This window comes from Taudactylus pleione, unplaced genomic scaffold (genome assembly GCF_031769625.1).
Source record: "Taudactylus pleione unplaced genomic scaffold, aTauple2 ptg000515l, whole genome shotgun sequence".
In the NCBI taxonomy this organism is placed as follows: Eukaryota; Metazoa; Chordata; class Amphibia; order Anura; family Myobatrachidae; genus Taudactylus; species Taudactylus pleione.
In genome coordinates this window covers 1793198-1818092 of record NW_028284917.1, presented here as the reverse complement: position 1 = coordinate 1818092, position 24895 = coordinate 1793198, and the positions used below count along the sequence as shown (strand labels likewise).

Here is a 24895-nt window from a genome sequence, read left to right as displayed (position 1 = left end):
ACCATCAGTACTGTATGCATGGATTGTGGTACAGAGAATGGGTAGAGTAGATTGATGGGCATATTTACTAAAGTGAGAGTATTTAGAAGTGGAGATGTTGCCCATAGCAACCAATCATATTCTACTTAACATTTAACCAGCACCTTTTAGAAGAAAATAGCCAGAATCGGATTGGTTGCTATGGGCAACAGCTCCCATTTCTAAAAACTCTCACTTTAGTAAATTTACCCCTGAGTGTATGGAGTGTGGTACACCTCAATCCATTCACCCACATTCTCAGTGTGCCACAATCCATACACTTCATCTACTCCATTCATACTCTCAATCCATCCTGCCCATGTCTACAGAGGCCCATACAAACACAGAAACACATTCACATAGTCTGTGATTTTCTTCCCCCAATTTAAAGATTCCCCAATCTGCGCCTACACATTGCAGATATTGTTCTGTGATTTGCAGATCATTTTCCGGAAAAAACTGATCTGCCAATCTTGAAAGGCTCCTCGGCAAATCAGCTGATTGTGGTTACCATACACTAGTAATCTACAGCAACGATTGGTCTGTGAAATACATCACGTTGAAGCCGATTTGGCGATTACAATCACTTTATGATCTCAATTGGGGAAGCACATACATTGGCGATTTATTGGGACAATCATCGCCAAATTGCCCCAACCGATCACAGATGTGTGGGGGCCTTTAGTTCAACACATTAACATAACACAATCCACCCCACCCACACATCACATCCACCCCACCCATATCTCAATCTATCCCACCCATTCTCCACCCATTCTCCATCCATCCTGCTCATCCTCTCAATCTAATCCACCCATAACCTTCATATTTACTTGAAATATGAAAATGGTCAACAAGTTGGACAATTATGCTTTATTTATTGCTCTTTATGTTTTCATTTATATTATGCTAAACCATTATCCCCTAATATGAAAATATTTGTATATGGTGACTGACACTTGTTTGGTCCATGTGGAAGGGAAAATCTCTTACTGACATGTTATGCTTTTTGCCAGCAAAAGTGTGAACAAGTTATTTGTATCTATATGGCATCACTATATGGACAGCACACTTGGTGTAGTGGTTAGTATTACTGCCTCACAACCCTGAGGTCATGAGTTCCAAACCAAGGGCCTGATTCAGCTTTGTTAATAGAGGGGCCTATTCACTAAAATAACATTTTTAAGGACATTTTCCTTACATAATGTTATTTTAGTATTCATGAAGCCACTTAGCACAGGAGATATCACTGATATCTCCTTGCTAAGTCCCCCTGCATTAATTTCCACACTCCCCATACATTAGTACATTAGTATTGGGATATGGAAATTATGGTATTCATCGAATTCCGAAAATTATGTATTTTCGGACTTTGATGGAGTTACTATCTGCCACTGTGAGGCGGCGAATAGCAGGACAGACTTACCTGATTCCAGCTGTGCAGGTCCCCCGGAGTCTTCCTCCGGCGCTCTGGTGCGTCCTCTGGCTCCGTCTGCAATGCTGATTTTTTTTTCTAAACTGCACTGTGTGCTGCTGGGAGACCACATGACAGACCAGCAGGACGGAGCCGGAGGCGTTGCAGCGGGCAGGTAAGTGCGGGACGGGGGAGGTGAGCGGAGGGAGGGGGGGGTTGGGGGGTTGCACACAAACTTACCGCAGGTGTAGGTAGTGCAGCACATGCGCTGGGTTTACGATTGTAACAGCACATGCGCAGCACGGATTCCAGCTGCGGTAAGTTAGAGCAGGCAGGGATAACTATTTCCCGAAAAGCTGTCATCGCAAAAAATTTTTAACTTTTCGGAATAGATAGTTATGGAGAGGAGGAATGATGAATTCCTCTGGTGATTAGGTAGAACTCCATGCGAGTTCTACCTAATTACCTCCCTCGATATTTTAGGTATGATGAATAGGCCCCAGAGTGAGATATCTCTCTCAACTGATCATCTAGGTGAAACCATGCTGCACTGCAGGGGGGGGGGGGGGGGGGCAGATTTAAAATGTGCAGAGAGATTTAGATTTGGGAGGAGTGTTTCCAAATTGACATCTAAATTGTAGAGTAATAATAAAGCTGTGCAATATTTGTGGGCTACATGCAAAAGCAGCCAGTATTTACCCCACATGTAAAAAATTAATTATGCATTTACACCCCTTGCATTGCAAAATGGTTTGTTCAGATTCACAGTTAAGTGAGAATTCTCACTCTATTCCCAAGTCTGAGTCAGGCCCCAAGGCCTTATCGATGTGAGGTTTGTATGTACTCTCCATGCTGGATACCCTGGACTTTGCAATATATGGATATTTCTAATGATGTAATAAATGTTTTGTCTCTTCGGATCTCCAAAAAAAGTGCTTTAAGTGTTTTATGCCAGCGCTGCACAAACAGCTCATGTTTTCAAGATGTCCTAGCTGGTGCACAGGTGTACTCATTACTAGCTGACAATTTTTAAAAGATACACAGGCGGTCTGGAAAACATGGACTGTTTTACTGTATACCACCTTATTTTGCTGGACTTTTCTCCATATGCGGTAGACCCTCCGTGACTTTTTTGTAATTTATTTCACCGATTTAAGGCCTTCAAATCTAAAAAAAAATAAATGTATTGTTCCCCCGGCCTTGCTAATTGTGCTACTGCCAGCGTCATGGCACGGATTATGTAGATGTATAAATGTACTTCTATATTGCATGTCATTTCCAGCAGTACGCACAGAATTGAATTGTTCCAAATAAAAGGCTCTGTCAGAATGAAGAAGGGCAGCCCCACTCTTGCGTCCCTGATTTAATGAATCTTCAGAGAGCTCGGACAGAAGTGTAATTTACCAAATCCAGTGTATTTCCACAGCCAATTAATTAGAAAGGCTTGTTGAGAGGCTGAGCCTAGTAAATCAGATTTGGGAGCATTGGATGTTATATTATCTAATTGTGCCATGAACTCACTCCTAAAATACATTTCCCTGGCTAAAAAGAAATGATCTGTATTTTGCAGAATGATTCTCTGCAACAGACCCCAACACAAACGCCCCTTCAGACACCAGACACTGCCTTCCTCAAACCGCTGTATTAGATAAAGCCAGCGAATACGTGGTACGCCCGTACCAGACAGCAAAGCTCTGATATCATTAGACATTGTCTCACAAAATTCATGTTTGTCTCTATCCTTTGGATGTGGAGGGGAAAAGCCTATGACCTTGTGGTTTCTAGGTGCTCTATGTACTAAGCCTTGGGGAGAGATAAGTACCAACCAATCAGCTCCTAACTGTCATTTTTTTTAAACAGAGCCTGTAGCGTGACAGATTAGTACCTGGTTGATTGGTACTTTATCTCAATCCATCTTATCGCTTAGGGCTTAGTACATAGATCCCTTGGTTAGAGTGCAACCATCGTCTACACCAGTGGTGTCAAACTCTGGCCCTTCAGCTTTTGTGGGACTACATATCCCAGCATGCCCTGCCACAGTTTTAGCATGCCCTAATAGCAAAACTGTGGCACTGCATGCTGGGATGTGTAGTTCCACTGCATCTGGAGGCAGTACCAGATTAAGGTCCACATGGGCCTGGAGCTGAAATTTATGAAGGGCCTATTGTGTGCTATCGCAGGAGGCATGACCAGCATGATGAGGGTGACCAGTGCTTTGGGGGTTTGGTCTAAACCCACACGCACATATAATATAATATATATATGCACGCGTGCACGCAAAAAAATAAACAGCTAAAGTATTTAACCACTTAATTGGCTAAAATTTTTAAAAAAATGTCCCCAAAATTGTAGATTTTTTTATTTATTATTAAATTATGTTTTGAAAAAGGTAGTTTTATAGATTAAGAAAAACCAAGGGCGGGATGTACTAACCTTGTGATGTACATCCCGCCAGTCACCGCAAAATGACTGATCACATATGTACTAACATATGTTATAAGTATCGCAAAGGACAGCTCTTGTGATAAGAGCTGTCCTTTGCGAATCAGCCGATGCCGGGTGAGGGGATCTTCGTCCCCTCCAGGCCTGGGAGCTTCCTGCTGGTGACCTGTGTAGGAAGTCCCGGCCTCCTCCTCCTCTTTCTTTCTGCACCCGGAAGATTAGGAGGAGAAGGAGGCAGAGGACCCAGGAGGAGCACGGGCCGGCAATCAGGAGACTGAGGTGAGTGGGGCCAGTGCTGGGCGACTGCGGGGCAGCGAAGCGTCGGGAGCATGTTGCGGTAAGAAGCCCATAGGCTTCTATAGGGTAATGCCAGGTTTTCTGGTGTTACCCTCCGCTCCGAAAATAGGGTGGCCGGGGCTTAGTACATATGAAAATGCGGTAAAAACCCAGAAAACAGGATTTTTACTTCATTTTTCCCTTAGTACATCCCGCCCAAAATAATTTAATCATTTATTGTAGGCGGAGGCAGGTCGAAAGAAGGGGGCGGGGTGAGAGGCGGGGATGGGGGTTGGCGGGTGGAGCTCTGTCAAAGTGGGGGGGGGGGCATGGCTGGACAGAGTGGAGACGGAATGGGGGGGGCAGAGATAAACACTGCATATATACACACAGTACACATACACCCACAGTATAACAGTGTATACAATATACATATATATTCCCAGTGTGTGTATGTATATATATATATATATATATATATATATATATATGCACACACACACACTGCCCGATCAATGTGGCCAGCAGTGATTGGGGGCGGCGCGGAGCCACGGCTGCTGGGAGATGCTGGGCTGCTTGGCCACTGTGGCCAGCAGTGATCGGGATAAATTGGGGGTGCAGAGGGGCCGGAAGATCCCTCTTAGATTGGCAGCTAACTTCCGGCAGCGCAGAGAAAGCATTTCTGACTGGTCGCATCAGATGCGACCATGACAAGGAAAGCCAAGCTCGGTGTGGCTGCATCTGATGTGACCACGCCAGGCAAGTGGTTAAAAAATTTTTTTTTTCAATTTTTAATAAATAAAAATAAATACAGCAATTTTTTTTTTTTTTTAAATGGAGAAAAAACCACAATGGCTTAATAACTGAAAATTGTGCTTACCTGGCGGTCGCTCCTCCGTTCAGTCTTCTCTTTTCTGATTGACTGCCAGCAGCCATTGGGTAAAGGGAGCAGAGGCACACATGGGGAGAGGCACATAGGGGAAAAGGGGACATGGGTATACTGTACATACAGTAGAGAGGAGACAGATGCACAGATATGAAGGAGGACAGAGGCATAGGGAAGAGGCAGTGAAAGATGGGAAAAGTACAGAAGCACATATAAGGAGGGGCAAAGGCAAAAATATGGAAGTCTGAGTGAGGCACGGAAATTGGTAGGCAGCAGAGGCACATATATGGGGAGGTGGCAGGGGTAGGAATGATAAACAGGACGACAGGACAGGAGAGAAGGGCTGAGGCACCTCTGTATATGGCAGCGCTGTCTCACCCACGTTGCCATCTTCTGTGCAGTGCACACACTATGCCCGTCCAATGGGAGCAGGAGAGGAGAGCTGGGGGTGGGGCATCTGTCGAGGCAGACAGAAGGCAAGCAAAGCTTATCCGCTGGGGGAACCTGAGAGGAGGACATGCATGTGACAGGGGGGCCCAACGCTACTTGCTTCCAATAATCTGGCAGATGCCACCGTTCCCTGTGAAGGAGGTGGGGAGTCGCGGCCCGCAGGAGGGGCGGGTCTTGCGATTGTGGGCGTGGCCTCAGAAGGCCACTGGCAGGCTGCTGCTGTAGCAGGAAAACATTTTCCTGTCTGCAGCAGCACAGCAGATGCTGTGGGCCTATTTTACTGGGCGGCCTGGAGCTGAAGCTCCACCCGCCCCATTGGTAATCCGGCCCTGTCTGGAGGGCCCGAGTTTGACACCACTGGTCTACACACATTATAATTTTTATTCTGTGGACTGAACATTGTTCACAATGAATGACACCTATCAAGTCATTAAAAAATAGCAGCATCACCAATGGATGAGAAACCAATGACCATTTTGGTCCAAAATCATCAAATTATACAATATATCAAAGTTCTAGGCCGGGGTGGAGGCCCCACAACATTGTACTTTTTCCTACTTGGGAACTCATACTGGAAAACGTGTTCCTCCATCTGACTTCTTGTTTCCTTATATACCCCTGTGAGCCCGCCACACAATTCCCTTTGTTACTGAGATAACCAAAGACTTAATTTACCGTCATAGCCTACCTCCCGCTTGGTGGGAGAATTCTGATTTGTGGGCCCTGAGTGGGGTGTGGACTATCAGGAATGTGTGCAGCTATGGAAAACTGGGTCACGGTTAGGTTAGCTTTTGGGCTCGGTTGGGTAAGTCATTAGCGCAGCTTCAGTGTCTTGTATATTTATGACCAAAAATGAGGATTTCATGCATCATTAAGACAAACAAAAAAAACCTCCCAAAACCTCTCTCCTACCCTCCAACATGTCCCCTTCCATCCGGTACAAAATGCTCTGCTCCTGGGCTTCCCACCTAATTAATGGTTGCAGACACCTGTGTTGAGCTTGTTAATAGATGAGGCAGGGGCATCACCACAGGTGGCTGCAATCATCAACTAAGAGAGAAATCCAGGAGCAGAGCCTTTTGTACCGGATGGAAGGGGTCATGTTGGAGAGTCTGCTCTCTGTCTCACCCTCTCCTGCCGGCCGTCGGCCTGTGACTGATGCCTCGCCCACCTCTCATGCCAGACCAAGACTCCAAAACTTCTCTCCTACTGCTCTCCACCTACAGAACGCCTTACCCCATCTGACAGGATTCACCCCCAATCTCATTCATTATAGTGTTCTCTCTAAACCAACCTCTTCACTATAACCTACTCCCTCTGCCTGTTCTACCAACTCCAGTACCATGTCCTCTGCATCCCTCCGGCTCTTATTGCATCGGCACTGACCTCTCCCCCACCCTAGACTTTAGGCCCTCACACAAGCAGGACGCTCTCTAGTCTCTGGCTCACGTTTGTTCTTCATCGTCCTTGAGATAAAATTGATCGAACTTCACCACTTTGAAGGCCACAAATACGTCCCTGCAACAAACGGCAACTGATATCGGTTTCCCTGATATTTGCGTCACTTTCTCTCTATATTTTTACTGCAATTTTCCACTTTTACAGAAGACTGCGTAAAATGTTAATGATAAATGATAATATTCTGGAATAAAACCCATTGGACTTTAACGTACAGTATATGGATATTGAAAGTCACTGTTCTGTGGCTAGTCTCCCATATGCCAACTGCTGACCGGTGCCTTATAGCCATGGGCCTGGACACCCAGTGACCCACATCAGGTTTCTTCTTTAAAATCCTTTAAATGGTACATTGCACATGTGGAGAAGATGACCCATTGCTGACATGACACAAAAGACAAAGGGCCTGATTCAGACCCGGTCGCAAGCGCCGAGTGCTCGCAACCGGGTCGATATTTGCCCACTGGGCATGCGCACGTTGGAGCCGGCTCCGACGTGTGCATGCGCGAGACCTGGCTAACGACGGCCGCTCCGTCGTTACGGGTCTCGCACCAAAGGGGGCGAGCTGTCGATGTTGATTGACAGCTCGCCCCGTTTGAAAGGTGGGCCGAGGGGGTGGCTGGCCAAACGGAGGCGTTCCCGACGGAACGCTTGCCGTTTGGGGGCGGCCCCACTGACATCAGCAATGATGTCAGTGGGGAGCTTCCTGCTCGATCAGAGCAGAAAGCTCCCTGGGGCTTGCGAGTGCCGACACCTAACCTTAGGGTCTCGTCGCAAGCCCCGATGGTCCTGGCCATCGCGACCATCACCCTGGTCGGTCGCTAAGCTGTGGGTGGTAACCCACAGCTTAGCTAGCGACCAGGAGGCCGCACTTCAAGATGCAAGCGGCCGCCCTCAATCAGAGCGACCGGGTCTGAATGAGACCCGAAGGCCACAAAAGCTGGACCGAATGGCTTTATGCCTCATAGGAGTGTATGCTAAGTATTACGGATGTGTGTAAGGTAAAGTGGGCGTCCTTATGTGAGGCTGCGTATGGCATTGCGATTGCAATCATTAGCATATCTTCGCAATGAGACTGCGTGCGGGATCGCATCAAGTCAATATAGTGATGACAATCAAGTCATTAAACAATTTGGTTTTGCGGAGCAAGATTGATATGATAATAAGCGAGAACGGGCTCATTTTCAGGATAATTCCTTGCCCTGTCCAGCCAGTCCCTAAAAGGACCTTCACCAGTTCATATCGGGCCTTACCCTATACCATTAATGACATGAAGCACTTCTACGTTAATGACTTAGCACTGTGATAATGTCTAGCTAGCTGCGGTGCTTATGTAACCAAAGTTCAGAACAGTAATTAGCTAATAAGCTACAGCTTTGGTGTGAGAGCTGTTATGTTACACCTCGTATTTACTGGGAAACAAGTTCCCCTTTTATTATTCATTGAGGAGCTGTAGTAAGAATACCCGACCTGTGGATTAATTCGTATTGATTATTACATGTGTTCTAACGATAGCTATACAGATCAGCTAGATATAAAGTACTTTTTATTTCAAATTTCAAAGTAAAGTAAATTCAAATAAATTCAGTGTAAACTATTACTAATAATAATAAATTGTGATACAACATTTAAAAGTTTGGGAAGCAGGAAAAATGGTTAAAATCAGAAAAGTAAAGGTGCATACACACGTAACGAATTTGTAACCAACGATTTTCTGTCAGATTTTCCCTTGAAAAAGTGAACGATTTTTTGAAGTGTAATGAACGATTTTTACAATAATGAATGAAAAATGTTCCTTCCCTTAATGAAAATCGGTACGTTGGACAGTCTGAAATGGACGATGAACGATAACTACAAACGGGAGCGCGCTTGAACGATTATCGTTCATCGTTATAACTCAGAAACTGAACGATTTTTTGAACGATTGAACGATGACGACGTCGTTAACGACAAGTCGTTCAAAAAATCGTTACGTGTGTATGCACCTTTAGATGTATAAACTATATTGAGAGTTTCTTATAAAGAGAACCATTTTACATTGCACTCTTCACGCACCACTGTGGCTGGAATCATTATAGAGTGCCCATGTCCACCACGTATTCTGCCAGTCTATATGTCACCGGTTTGGAAGAATGAATATAACAGGAGCTCTGATCATACTCAAACTCGCTTAAAGAATAAAACTTGGCTTAGGGGCCCATTTATCAATAAACACATTTGCAATGAGATCTGGGAGCGATATTAGCGCCCATGATCACATTGCCGGTAGCGATGATAGAACAGGAATGTATGAAATATCAATCACGCAGGGACAGACGGCGTATGAACTGCTCGCTATTCTTGTGGTTGGTTTTTCCTACCACAATCATGCGAGCAGTTCTGACTATAAAACAACCAAGTGACGTGGTCGATGACGCTGCTTTGTTAATTATGCACACCCATAAAACGCCCGCCTGCGTTAGGATCTCCACTCCCCGTTTTCAAGCACCTTCCCCTGTTACCACCCACAAACGCCTCCTCCTGTCACTCAAATTAGCAGGCATTCGCTATTTAGCGAGCACACGATTTTCGGCCTCACTGACTGGTTCGCGCATGCGTATTAAAATCCGTACGCATGCGCAGTTGTGCGAACATCGGTCAGAACGAACGAGCGGCCGCTTACGAGCGGCTCTGAATCAGGCCCACAGTGTACGCTCCTAAGGGGTTAAGATTAGCAGTAAAGAAAATGGGAGTGAAACAGTCGCAGCACAAGTAAATATGTACAGGGGATGAGAGGCTTCTCTGCGCTTTAATATTGTACCTGGGAGCTACTTATTGATAGAAGGATGCTTAGGAATATGAGACAACCAGATATAAACATTCTGCTGCTCAGATTTTTTAATATCCTTCAACCACAATGGTCGTCAGGAAGTCCTGCAGGCTGCGGTTAGCTCTACATACATTGCTGTATAACTAGCCTCTACCTGTAGGCTTATCTGTTTGCCAATTATGACTGAAGATGAATTTGTATTTTACATTGAGCGGTTTATATTGCATCGATTAAAGCCGCACGTTACTAAAAGTCTGTGTTCACACTTTGGGGCCCATTTAGTAAAACCCACATATAAAATGGTTTTGTTCCCCAAAATGTTCCACTACTCTCACTATGCGATATTTTTAAATATTGCACAAGTATTAAAATTTGTGTGCCGGGACAGAGCTTGCAAAAAAACAAAAAACAAAACTGTTTCCCCGGTGAATAAGGACCTGCAGTGGAAAACGCAGCTTTCCGCATTCTGGTCCGTGACGCTTAACCGCAATCATTCTGCGCATGTGCAGCAGCTCAATATCAGTTTAGCGCTACTTGGCACTAGCAAATTCTGCACTGACGGATGGACGAGGAGACCAGCGCTAATATCAAAGGCAAGTATATTATAAAAAATATATATATATTTAAAAAATAAAAAAAAATGGTACAAAAAAATGCAGGAGCAGCATCGGCAGTGCTGGGGTAAGGCAAGGCGGCTGGGGAGCAAGGGAAGGGATCTGAAAAGACCCATCTCTCATAGCATTTGTTTAGAAGGACTCCTTCCAAAAATAAAATGACAGTTTGAGATTAGTGTATTCATTAAAAGGTATGGGAAATATGATTAGGTGCATATTTTAGTGTATGGAGTAGAGGTTTGCAAAGTCTCCTCCAAAAGCCCTTTAATACATTTCAGTGAAACTAAAATAATGAAACTAAAATAATGTGAAAAGGGTGTTTTTCACATTATTTTAGTAGAAAAAAAGACTGATAAATAGGCCCCTTTATATCCTGGATTACAATCACTGAGCTAACCTGGCGATAAGTGAATAGTGTAAGTTCCTGTGTAGTGTTAGCCATACGTGCCAACTCTCCCTCAGTGTCAGGGAGACTCCCTGAAATAGTAGTAATCTCCCTGTCTCCCTGAAGAGTCCAGCAATCTCCCTGAAATGCTTTTTCAAAAGTAGACATGTATGTGTTATGGCCATTTTCCAGTCGCTTTTACAGCGCCGGACCCCCGCGCCGATGTAGGACTCGGGAGAGGTAAGTAATACTATGGATGTAGGGAGTGCGGTGCGGGGCCCCCCTGGACCCAGGGGCCCGTGTGCCCTGCACACCCTGCACCCATTGTAGATACTTAATAATACAGTATAACCTTTATATATATTTGATGGAAGTCAACTCTGTTCCATGTTGTAGTAGTAATACAGTAATATGTTGTAAAGTTTGTGCAACTAAAGGACATTTACATACACCATAATATGTGGACAGAAAGCACATTTAATTTTGTAAAAATGCGGCTATCGGGCCGCCTTGTGCAGACGTACGTGCGCGTTCTCTTTCCTTTTGTGCGCATGTGCAAATGCGCCTTCTGAACATTCGCAGAATCGTGCCCCAGATAAAAACGCAAGACAGCTACAATGAAACGGCGCTTTCTATTTGACAGTCTCCAACCCACCACCCCAGCCCCTAAATAAATTAATGAAGCTACAGCCATGGCCAAAAGTTTTGAGAATGACACAAGTATTGGTTTTCACAAAGTTTGCTGCTTTAGGGATCTATTTACAAAGTTGTGTTAGGAGATAAAGTGAACGGTGATAAGGTACCAGCCAATCAGCTCCTAACTGCCATGTCACAGGCTGTTTGAAAAATGGCAGTTAGGAGCTGATTGACTGGTACCTTATCACCATTCACTTTACCTCCTAACACAGCTTAGTAAATAGACCCCTTAGTATTTTTAGACCTTTCTGTCAGATGTTACTATGGTATACTGAAGTAATATTACAGGCATTTCATAAGTGTCAAAGGCTTTCACTGACAATTACATTAAGTTTATGTAAAGAGTCAATATTTGCAGCGTTGACCCTTCTTTTTCAAGACCTCTGCAGCTCGCCCTGGCATGCTGTCAATCAACTTCTGGGCCACATACTGACTGATGGCCGCCCATTCTTGCCTAATCAATGCTTGGAGTTTGTCAGAATTTGTGGGTTTTTGTTTGTCCACCCGCCTCCTGAGGATGGACCACAAGTTCTCACACCCTCCCCCCAGAAAGGAGGCGTGGTCTCACAGTAAGGGCGTGGTCTAATATAAGAGAATGGTCTTACTACCTGCCCTGTCTGCGTCGGCGTCTCCAACGCTCAGCCCCACTCTCCAAAAATGGCGTGCCGGATCCTCGGTGTCCGGCCGTGCCTTAAATAACTTTATTCTCTGTGCGGCTGCTCAACGTGACATCACGACACAGCCATGTCATACGATGGGTGGGGACGGGACAGGGAAGCGGCGAGCGTAGCGGCAACATGTCATCTAGGCGGTCCTAGGGGAGATACTGTGGCTGACTGTGAGTGACAGTAGGGGTCAGAGGTGGAGCGCACCATGCGATTGCACGGGTCACCCATCCCTAGAAACGGCCCTGGCAATACCCTTCGCAATATCGCCCTCATCCACTATAAAGGTTATACAACCACCAAACCAATTATTCTAACACACTGATGGCTTGCACACGCCTATTCCTAATAACCCCCAAGCCCTTCCCCTATAATTTTTATTGCATCCTTATTTCCAGAATCATGGGCATAATTGTTATGCTGGCCATACACGCTGCAATTATCGGGACGATCCGCCCGATATCGACGGATCGCCGCGATAATTGTAGCGTGGGGGGGGGCGACCGAGGGTTAAATATTGCTCGGTCGGGCATGCTGGATTGTCCAGCATGCCCGTCCGATGCGATATTTACCCGGTAACTGTCGACCGCATCGGGCAGTGTATGCCCAGTGCAGCCGACAGACAGACATTTCCTGTGTTCCTTCCTACGGAAGGAACAGGGAAATGTCTCCTCCCCCGGGGGCGGAGCGCAGATGTCGGGCTATACACTTTGAGATTTCTCTCACACTGTATGCCGCGGACATTTGCGGCTGGCAGCCGGCCAGATAAAATGTCTGTCGGTCTGACAGACATTTTATCTTGCCGTGTATGCCCAGCATTACTAACACCATTCATAAGTAACAATCTGTCTGATTTGCTCATCAGGCATTTTTATACAAGTCATAGTAAACAAATATTAATATAACGTTGCCCCTAGCAACTCAACCTCCTGGAAGTGGAGGACCCCTCACCCCTGGCCTGGCTTTGGACGCCATCCTGGTTCTGTTCCCTCAGCATTCTATTTTTCCTAATTACAAATTAGGCGGAGGTCTCATTAGGAGATCACTTTACAATGCTTTCTAGGAATGTCTTCCTTACTCATAAAAGTGCTGAAATAAACCCTGGATCCTGAAACCCTGGGCTTAGCTATCGCGCTGACACATTTCATAGGCCAACATCCTGCCTGAAACGCATCATTATTTGTAGGGATACAGTAAATCTATAGTTAACAGTCCTATAAATGTCTACAGGAGACTTATTATAGTTTACATTCAGCCAAACAGCAACTAAAGAATACATGACATTAACTTGTGTTTATAGCTATATTTAGACATATTTCTTTGCTTAGATTTTTTTATTGTTATTGTTTGACCACGAATGGTGACCTAGGAAACGTGTCATCACTTAGAACTGTTTTTGTAGATATACTTTTATTGGCCTAATTAATAATCAATTACAATTGTCGTCTTAATGTAATGATCAACTAATATTGCTCCGTTAATATAATTGTACATTAGTTTGGCTCCCTCATGTATTTACACAATAGTATTGCCCTATAAGGTCATTTTTACTGGTCTTTAGCTTTGGTGGCCTTTCCAGCGCCTTTCCCTGAAACAGCGACGGTTTTGCCATTTGAAAGCCATCACACATCACCGGTGGTTTGCGATCTAACAGCGAAACTGCTGAATAGTAAATACGGCGATCTGGAGGTAAAAAACCGCAGGCGAGTACTGAGATTTTCAAACCATCGCATAAACCCTGATTTTTTTTTTTTAGTAACACTCCCTCTTTTCTTTAGTGATAATATAATCACCACATTACTGTAAGATTCCCAACAACCTGTAAATAACACCCTTGGCTGCCCAAGGAGCATTCCTCTAACGCAATATCAATTAAAATAAATAAAAAATTGCAGCAAGAAGTAAACACAGGCGGCTTGATATCGCTGTTGCTTTAATCATCTGTCATTATTAATGTCCAGATTTGTGGTAATGTCTCCCTTATTGCAGACTCTTCAGTCATGTGCGGAGGTTCAGATGATGCCAAGGACTGATAGAGATAAATTCAGCTCTGGAAGGTGTTGTGTGGCTGTAAGGAAGAACCCGAGCACTAGGCTGAGCATTGTGGGCCTGATTCAGGCCCGGTCGCAAACGCTGAGCGCTCGCAACCGGGTTGATGGTGGCCCACAGCGCATGCGCATGACGGAGTGGCTCCGTCGTGCGCATGCGCGAGACCCGGCTAGCGATGGGCAAGCCGTCGCTACGGGTCTCGCACCAAAGGGGGTGAGCTGTCGATGTTGAGTGACAGCTCGCCCCCTTTGGTGGGCGGGCTGGGGGGGGGGTGGCTGCCCAAACGGAGGCATTCCCATGAGAACGCCTGTCGTTTGGGGGCGGCCCCACTGACATCACGAGTGGTCACCCACAGCTATGCGAGCGGCCAAGAGGCCGATCCAAAAAAGAAAAAAACCCGGCCCTGATTCAGGCCCTCAATGTGCAGACCTCGTATTGACAATGTATCTCTCGAGATCCTTGTAATAGTCATTGATGTATTAGTGCAGTGTTCATGTGCTATATATTACACCTTGACATTTACTTGATTTTCAAGGCGGAACACAAGAACTGCCATTTGACAGGACACATAACCATGAATACAATTCTCTCCATATAGGAATGTGTAACGTAAAAGTAAAATAAACAGCACATACCGGTTAGGTTCTAAACATCATCTAATAAATCTAAACAATGAATCACTATTCTATATGTGTGTGCATGCACTATACTGTGAGTGTGTGCATCAATTTGTGTAGTATAGAAAATTATTATGTGATCCATTTTATAGATTCGTATATCCCTGTAAGTAAATGTGGATTTTGATGCCACCAAAGGTCTAAGCGGCGGTTTACGGATTAGGAACGTGATGTGTTGTACATGTAAGCGCAGTTGATGTTGACAATCGAAAACTAGGAGGATAGAAGCAGAGGTCGTGGGTGGGGGATCATTCACAATGAGCAGGCATAACACAAAAATGCATTTCTAAATAGATATGGTTGATGGTCCCCCACTGCGCATGCGCACGCCGGAGCCGGCTCCAGCGTGCGCATGCGCGAGACCCGGCCAGCCACGGGCGCTCCGTCACTACGGGTCTCGCACCAAAGCGGTGCAGCTGTTGATTGTGATTGACAGCTTGCCCCGTTTTGGAGGCGGGCAGGGGGGGTGGCTGGCCAAACGGAGGCGTTCCTGAAGGAACGCGTGCCGTTTGGGGGCGGCCCCACTGACATCACTGGTGATTTCAGTGGAGAGCTTCCGGCTCTGACAGAGCCAGAAGCTCTCCGGGGCTTACGACAAGTGAGACCCTACCCTAGGGTCTCGTCGTAAGCCCCGATGGTCGCGCTGGTCAATGACCATCGCGACCATCACCCTAGCGGTCGTTAGACCTCTGGGTGTTAACCCACAGCCTAACGACCGAAACAGAGGCGGCCGGTCAGGATGCAAGTGGCCACCCATTTTCTGAGCGACCGCTTGCATCCTCCGACCGCCTCTGAATGAGGGCCTCTGTCCCTCTAAAATCTCACCTATGTTTATCTCTACTCTATGCTCTTTATTAAGGATGATCTAGGTTGTATATCAATACTAAACATAAAAACTACACTATTAGAGCTGAAAGCTCACTGGGGCTTGGGAGAACGAGACCCTACAACAAGGGTTTCGTCGCAAGCCCCAATGGTCGTGACCAGCACGACCATCACCTGGCTGCTCTCTAAAGCTGTGGGTGGTCACCCACAGCTTAGCGAGCGTCCAGGAGGCCGTCTTTAAAAAGAAAAAAACAGGGACGCCCTGATTCAGAGCGAGCGCACAGGAATTGGTTTTACACACGTACAGTCACAGATGAAGCACAACGGGACTTGGTGTGAGGAATAGCCGCGGCCGTTTGTATCGGACCCTTTTCTACACAGATTCAGGCACATTCGCACACAGATGTACAAGAGTCACAAGACTCGGAGGTCAGCGTATGCAAGCAACGCAGTTCTGTCACTTCCGTTTGTCTTATTTGCACGATTAATACGCACATTTTCAGCAAAAAAGACGCTAGGCGCAGCAGGGTTTTGCTGGACCTGACGCGTCAAGAGGGACTACAGTATTTTCACAACTGAAGCTCCAGTAAAAAAGGACACCTCTGTACATCTGAGTACAGGAGACAACAGATCCCTGCCGAAGATGCAGGTGCACCTATCTTCTAAAGAGGTGGACAAATCCATCCTTTGATCTCAAAATGAATGTGGAATGGCATGACCTTCGCTTTTGCTCAATTAAATATGAAGCTTGAAGAACCGCTAATTTGCTTTTGCCATTTTGCCTGGACTCATTGGAGCCATAGTAAGTTTGTGACACGTGTTTATAGGGAATGGGTATGAAATACCGCCGGCCGCAGCGGCAGCCCGACAAGAGCAGAGTTAGAAGCAGCGGAAGCCCGACAGCACTGGAAATCCCGATCGTGGATAGGTATCTACTAACCTAACCCCCCTAACCCTAACCCTCCTTTGGGGTGCCTAACCCTAACTTCCCCCCCAAGTGCCTAACCCTAATCCCCCCTCTAAGTGCCTAACCCTAACCACCCCCTTCCCCGATGCCTAACCCTAAGTCCCCCCCGGGGGTGACTAACCCTAACCCTCCCTCCCCCTAGCCTAACCCTAACCCTCCAGGGAGGGTGCCTAACCCTAAGTCCTCCCCGGGAGCCCTAAACCTAACCCTCCCCCCCCCGCGGCTGTCCACTCGAGGCGCCCGGCATCCCTACGATCAGGATGCCGGATGCCCGGCATTTCACCCATGCCGGGATATGACAGTCAGGAAGCCGGCTGCCAGTATTTAGGCAGTCGGCTTCCCGATTGCTTCCTGTTTATAGTTCCATAGAGATGATTATTGCATGCGGCACAGAAATGTGGAGACCATGGACCTCATTCAGACCCGCTCGCAAGCGGGTCGATGTTTAGGCCCTGTGCACGTGCAGCGGCCGCACTGCGCGTGCGCAAGCCCCGGGGCGAGAGAGAAATTCTCTCGCTCTGGAGCTCACTACAAAAGGGGCGGCTGTCGATGTTGATCAACAGCTTGCCCTGTTTTGTAGGCGTGGCGGGGGGGTGGTTTCACAAAAGGAGGCGTTCCTTAAGGAACGCCTACTGTTTTGTGGGCGGCCGCACTGACATCAGCAGTGATGTCAGTGGGGAGCTTCCTGCTCGATCAGAGCAGGAAGCTCCCTGGGGCTTGCGGTTCCTGAGACCCAACCTTAGGGTCTCTTCGCAAGCCCCGATGGTCGCGATGGTCTTGACCATCGCGACCATCAACCTGGTCAGTCGCTAAAGCTGTGGGTGGTAACCTACAGCTTAGCTAGCGACCAGGAGGCCATACTTGAAAACACAAGCAACATTTTGCGAGCCCCTCTGAATGAGGGCCCATGTCCTGTAGGTAGAGAAAATGAGGAGATGTACGTGTTAGGTGCACTGCACAGATGAAGATTTAGCTGTGTGAGTGCATCGGTCACATGCATCTGTGTTTTGGTTTATACAATGATTTTTGCAATCTATACAGAAATATCAGAATAGACACTGAGCAGAGGAGAGGATTCAGACCCGCGAACTAGGATGCGATCGCTCGTAGCTTGCGGATATTTGCAATCTGCGCCGTATGTATCGCAATGCGCATGCACGAACCTCTGTGAAAGATCGGGAAGCGCTCGCTCACCCAGCATATACAGCCCAGTTGAATGAGTGACAGGAGAGGCCGTTTGTGGGTGGTAACAGGGGCAGGCCACTAGAAACGGAGGAGTGGGAGTTGCGTGCCTGAGTGTTTCAACGCCGTTTCAGAGGCGTGCATAATTAACAGGCAGCGTCATTGTACACGTCATCTGGTTGTATATCACACTGAAGTGATCGCAGTGCTTGCGGCAAGGTATAGTCAACCTCAAGAGCTGCGAGCACATCCAATTGTGTACGATGTTCCAATGTTTTCATGCACTTCCAGGAGATGACGTGCGCAATTGGGCGTCTTATGAATGGCTGGTGGGCGTCTGCATGCACAAAGTGATCGCACGCTAAGACATAGTGGGCGTGTTAATGCCTTGCCGTATGATCGTCTGTCTTGCTGGGCGTGCGTTAGATTTGCATACGCTGGGAACAAGCGAATGCATCTAGCGAGCGGGTCTGAATGAGCTCCAGAGAACGATGATTTCTAGAGGGCACGATGGGCTCTATAACCACTATCTGTCGGTAATATAACAGCCACTGGCTTTGTGCAGCCCCTGACGTACTGTGCTTGTGGCTGACATGACCACTGTCAGATCCACCTGCTGATGTAGGAGCTCGCGGTCAGTCCTACCTTTTCCAGCTGCTGAATCCCCTCTTCCACGGAGCACACAGATGCCACGGTCCTGAGAGCTGCCAGGTACAGGCACTTGAAACGATCTTGTCGGCAGATTTTGAACAGTGCGACAACGGCACCTTCCTGCAAAACAGAACCTGGTGGTAAATAATATGCAATAAGTCCAGTTATTCTGCCCGTCTATTACTCTGCATTGTGTTTGGGTGTACGTGTCTCGGGACAGATAAGCACCTGTTTATTAACATCACAACATAAGAGAACAGGGGAATTCATGGGAAAAAATACATGAACACGTGTCACAACTTCATATCAGTGCTTCATCGGAGCAGGACAATAGAGGTGTCTTATACAGAACATACTTAGCAAAGACAGAATACAGTATGCCATATTTATATACATTGATATAAGCATTATATTACAGTACAAGAATAAATACTAAAATACCATAACGTGTACTTTATATTTATATTTAAAAAATGAGAAGTTACATTGTTCACATGGTAAATACAGATATACAGGGATATTCTCAGAGACAAATCCTGGAACTTTGGTTACAAATTATAACCAACTGACCAGTACTGGAATTCATTCTAATAAGCACAATATGAGTGTGGTCTTCCTTCTTACAGAGCAAATTTTATACCCGTGGCTGATGTGTTGGATACATGTGAATCTAAGTATTGTTAAATGACTTATCGGTAACCTGCGTGGCAAACACTATGCTACAAAGTTGGGCTGCTATGGAATGAATGAAAGCAGCCTTCATGAGGAGACGCTCTCGCATTGCTTCCCTGCCTGTCACTTTCTCTCCAACTCTCACCTCTCTGACTGACTCTACACTCACTATAATCTACCTCTCACATTACTGCCCTGCCTGTCACCTCTCTGACTCTGCACTCACTATAACCTTCCTCTCACATTACTGCCCTGCCTGTCACCTCTCTGACTCTGCACTCACTATAACCTTCCTCTCACATTACTGCCCTGCCTGTCACCTCTATGACTGACTCTACACTCAATATAACCTTCCCTGCCTGTCACTTTCTCTGCAACTCTCACCTCTCTCTGGCTGACTCTCTGCACTCACTATAACCTTCCTCTCACATTACTTCCCTGCCTCTCACCTCTCTGACTGACTCTACACTCTCTATAACCTTCCTCTCACATTACTGACCTGCCTCTCACCTCTATGACTGACTCTACACTCACTATAATCTTCCTCTCACATTACTGCCCTGCCTGTCTCTTCTCTGACTGGCTCTACACTCACTATAATCTTCCTCTCACATTACTGCCCTGCCTGTCACCTCTCTCTGACTGACTCTCTACACTCACTATAACCTTCCTCTCACATTACTGCCCTGCCTCTCACCTCTCTGACTGACTCTCTGCACTCACTATAACCTTCCTCTCAGATTACTGTCCTGCCTCTCACCTTTCTCTGACTGACTCCACATTTTCTATAACCTTCCTCTCACATTACTTCCCTGCCTGTCACCTCTCTGACTGACTTTCTGCACTCACTATAATCTTCCTCTCACATTACTGTCCTGCCTCTCACCTCTCTCTGACTGACTCTCTGCATTCACTATAACCTTCCTCTCACATTACTTCCCTGCCTGTCGCCTCTCTGACTGACTATCTGCACTCGCTATAACCTTCCTCTCACATTACTGCCCTGCCTCTCACCTCTCTGACTGACTCTACACTCACTATAATCTTCCTCTCAGATTATTTCCCTGCCTCTCACCTCTCTGACTGACTCTACGCTCACTATAACTTTCCTCTCACATTACTGCCCTGACTGTCACCTCTCTGACCGACTTTCTGCACTCACTACTGTATAACCTTCCTCTCACATTACGTTCCTGCCTGTCACCTCTCTCTGACTGACTCTCTGCACTCACTATAACCTTCTTCTCACATTACTGCCCTGCCTTTCTCTTCTCTGACTGACTCTTTGCACTCACTATAACCTTCCTCTCACATTACTGCCCTGCCTGTCACCTCTATGACTGACTCTACACTCACTATAACCTTCCTCTCACATTACTGCCCTGCCTCTCACCTCTCTGACTGACTCTACACTCACTATAACCTTCTTCTCACATTACTGCCCTGCCTGTCACCTCTATGACTGACTCTACACTCACTATAACCTTCCTCTCACATTACTGCCCTGCCTCTCACCTCTCTGACTGACTCTACACTCACTATAACCTTCTTCTCACATTACTGCCCTGCCTGTCACCTCTATGACTGACTCTACACTCACTATAACCTTCTTCTCACATTACTGCCCTGCCTGTCACCTCTATGACTGACTCTACACTCACTATAACCTTCCTCTCACATTACTACCCTGCCTCTCACCTCTGACTGACTACATTCACTATAACCTTCCTCTCACATTACTGCCCTGCCTGTCTCTTCTCTGACTGACTCTACACTCACTATAACCTTCCTCTCACATTACTACCCTGCCTCTCACCTCTATGACTGACTCTACACTCACTATAACCTTCCTCTCACATTACTGCTCTGCCTCTCACCTCTCTGACTGACTCTACACTCACTATAATCTTCCTCTCACATTACTGCCCTGCCTGTCACCTCTCTGACTGACTCTACACTCACTATAATCTTCCTCTCAGATTATTTCCCTGCCTGTCACCTCTCTGACTGACTCTACACTCACTATAACCTTCCTCTCACATTACTGCCCTGCCTGTCACCTCTCTCTCACTGACTCCCTGCACCCATTTCTGTCATATTATGTTCCTGTCTGTCACTTCTATATCTGCCTCTCCGTCACACTATTGATTTCCAGCAGAACTCTCTCTATCTCCCTGACATCTCCCAGTTCCTTGTGAGCCTTCTAAAGAGACGTCCGATCTGTGCACAATCCCTTCTATCTTATTGGCCAGTAGAGCTGCCACTCACTCTGGTGCAGTGGGATGGGCACTCCTCTATTGTATTACTATTAGATGAGGCTTTCCTCCATGATAATATTATAGGGAGATTGTCTTTATATTACATTTGCTCCTCCACAATTGTTTCCAAGAAAACAGGAATGCCTGCTGGGTTCTACCCCACATTGTAACATACAGTTACTCTACTCAACTCAACTGTAGTTGTCAGATGCAAACATTGAAAACTCTCTTCTGTAGGAGCCAGCCAGCCTCAATCTTATTCCCAATAAATGTATAAATACAGTTGTGGCACACAAGATTCACCATACTCACACTTACTCTGTGAGTGTTACACTGATCCTACCAAAGTCTCAAACGGCGTAATAAGAACTACTTCTATGTTCAGTAAATAACTTGCATAAAATCTTTATTAAACAAAAAACATGCGTTCAATATGGAAAGCGACCCCAGACGCTGCCGACGACTTTAATAATGTGTCTGATGTGGGGGCGCAAAACACTCTATTTACACAATTGACTTTTAGCATTTGTAAATACCATTTTAATTAAAATTGATGAAAAAGTCAAAATGGGATTAGTATTAATTGAATCTGCTACAAAGAACGGAGACATTGCTGCCTAATTATCAAGTCGTTACTACGCAAGACGCTCGATGTTGGTATTAATAGACATGAGCTGGGATCATACGTATAGGACAGGCTGGATGGTCGCTGAGTTTATACCGTATGATACAGTCTATAAACACACGCAAGTTTTAGATTTAAAGTGGACACATCACCTACTGTTAATAATTACAGCAACTGTGCGGGTGGCACTGATACTAATGAGAATTCTGCCAATCAATTCACTAGCAAACAATGATCGGTGCCTCGTGCCTCAGTAACGTCACTAGTTTGCAGTGAAGCGAATGGCTGCAGAGTCAGGAATATTGGCCTAGCTTCCACCATATGTTAGCAATTGGAGTAATGCTGGGCATACACTATACAATTATCGGGGTGATGCGCCAGATATCAGTGGATCGCCCCGATAATTGTACTGTGTGTGCAGGCAACCGAGGGTAAAATATCGATCGATTGGGCATGCCAGATCATCCAGCATGCACGTCTGATGCGATATTCTGTAAGTTAAATGTCGGCCGAATCGGGCAGTGTATGCCAGGCCGCAGCTGACCGACAGACATTTCCTCTGTTCCTTCCCAGGAAGTAGGGAAACATCTCCTCCCTGGGGGGCGGAGCGCAGATAGATATCGGAGCCAATACACTGTGAGATATCTCTCAGAGTATGCCCGCGATATCTATTTGGGTGTCAGGCTGCCGGATAAAATGTCTGTTGGGCTGGCAGGCATTTTATCTGGCAGTGTGTGCCCGGCATAAGACTTAACATCTAGATAACCTATGGTAATAGTGTTCCTTAAAGGTAATAATCGGATCATATTCATTCCGCGCTCAGTGGTGCTTTAACATTGGCCGAGCAGTCGCTGACATTCTGAATGCTGTATCAGCGGAACACTCCAAGTACAATTCATGTTACATGTAGGATGTAATTCATAATCCCACAAATGATATATGTAGCAGAGCAACAACATATATACCGACTTATTATAAAGGTAAGTACTGCAGTGTAAAAGTGAATACATACTGTAGGGTAAAAAATATACACATTCATCAGTATGGCAAAAATACTAATATATGAATGAGCGCAGTGGCCCAGAATAGTAAGTGCTGCACACATCAAACCCAGCCGTATAGTCATCTACAGAGACAAGCATATATCCCCACCTACTATATCTCCAATATAGCCTAATGCAGTATGCCCTCCATACAATCTCATATCCCCACATAGGGCCTGATTCAGACCCACTCGCGAGCGGCTGTCCGCTCGCAAGTGGGTCGATGTTCTGCACTGAGCATGCGCACGACGGAGGGAGCTCCGTCGTGCGCATGCGCCAGACGCGACGAGCGAAGGAAAGTCCTTCGCTCGTTGTGTCTGATCAAAGGGGGCGTGCTGTCGATGTTGATTGACAGCACGCCCCCTTTGGTGGGTGTGCCGGGGGCGTGCCTCCCTGACGGGGGCGTTCCCACGGGAACGCCTCCCGTCAGAAGCCGGCCCACTGACATCACTAGTGATGTCAGTGGGAGTGATTTTGGCTCTGATAGAGCCAAAATCACTCCGGGGCTTGCGGTTGAAAACCTCAACCGCAGGCTCCGGCTCGCAGTTTCGATGGTCGCGATGGTCACGACCATCGCGGCCATCAAACTGCACGCTCGTATAGGCTGTGGGTGGTGACCCACAGCTATACGAGCGTCCAGGAGGACGCTCCATTTTTATGGAGGACGGCCCTCATTCAGAGCGTGCGCTCTGCTCAGAGCGTACGGCTCTGAATGAGGGCCATAGCCTTCTATGCATTTCATGGAACCTTATATACAGACCATATTGCCTCATATTATCCCATATAGCTTTTTGGGGCAGATTTGGAGAAGCACACAGACTCGGACACGGTTTTTGCAGCGTCTTCGTCTTTATGCTAATGCCACGGCGGATTTTGTGAATATTGAGATGCCCACTTGCAGGGTCTTTGGCGAGATATTATTATGTTGTGATAAATTATGGTGACAGGTGGTTTTCAATCACTGTGATGGGCAGCGATAGAAAAGCAGCTCTATCGTCAAATCTGCGTAAATAATGTACAGTATACTGTATGGCGTAACGTGCAGGAGACCTCCCGGGTCCTCACTCTGCAAATGGACAGCTCTTATCGGATTCGGAAGAGCTGTCCTTTTTAATAAACGCTGCTACGCATGCGGTGAGTGGCGGGATACAACGCATATAAAATGCGATGTATGAAACATCCCGGCCAAAAAAATAAATAAGTAAAAAAGTGCAATATAAAGAGCTGAAGTTAATTGAATTAACAGAAACCCATTTATATGCCCCTCCCAACCCTGTAACATTGCTACCCTAGGTAAATGTTCCCAAGCATCGCAGTAACCCCCACCCCTACCCCCCTTTTGCAATCACACTTAGGGGCCTATTCATGATGTTATTTATCGGGGTCCGAACAGACCCCGATAATTAACACTCTAATTCATCATTGCTCCGGGGCGGTGGCAGCTGATGTGAAATCAGCTGCCCCCACGAGCGGCTTCATGCTAATTTTCGGAGCAGTGAGTCATTTCACTGCTCCTTTCGGATCAGTGATGGCAGTGCGCATGCGTGACCTACAGGTCACGCATGCGCACAAGAGCCCCGACGTCCGACGGAAGGAGCCGGACAGGGGCGGAGGGATCCGAGAGGATCTCTTCTCGCAAGCCGGACCCTCTTCCCATTGGGCGAAGAACAAGCGGGGGTATTCGCCATCTAAAGATGGCGAATGCACCCGCAGTCAAGCTCTGAAAATATTATATTTTCGGAGCTTGATGAATTCTGTCCCCATACTAGTGTATGGGGACAGCAGCCCATTCCGCAAACAAAAGGCAAGTAGGAGATATCTGTGATACTAGTG

The 24895-nt window shown here is 46.5% G+C and overlaps 1 protein-coding gene across 1 annotated transcript in view; it reads right to left on the bottom strand.

Annotated features, from left to right (window-relative positions):
- Positions 1 to 24895, bottom strand: part of INSC (INSC spindle orientation adaptor protein) — a 299236-nt gene that overhangs the window by 81545 nt on the left and 192796 nt on the right. Inside the window, exon 7 of the mRNA XM_088450306.1 lies at positions 18459 to 18584. Within this exon, the coding sequence (XP_088306432.1) occupies positions 18459 to 18584 (126 nt within the window). The remainder of the gene's footprint in view (positions 1 to 18458; positions 18585 to 24895) is intronic.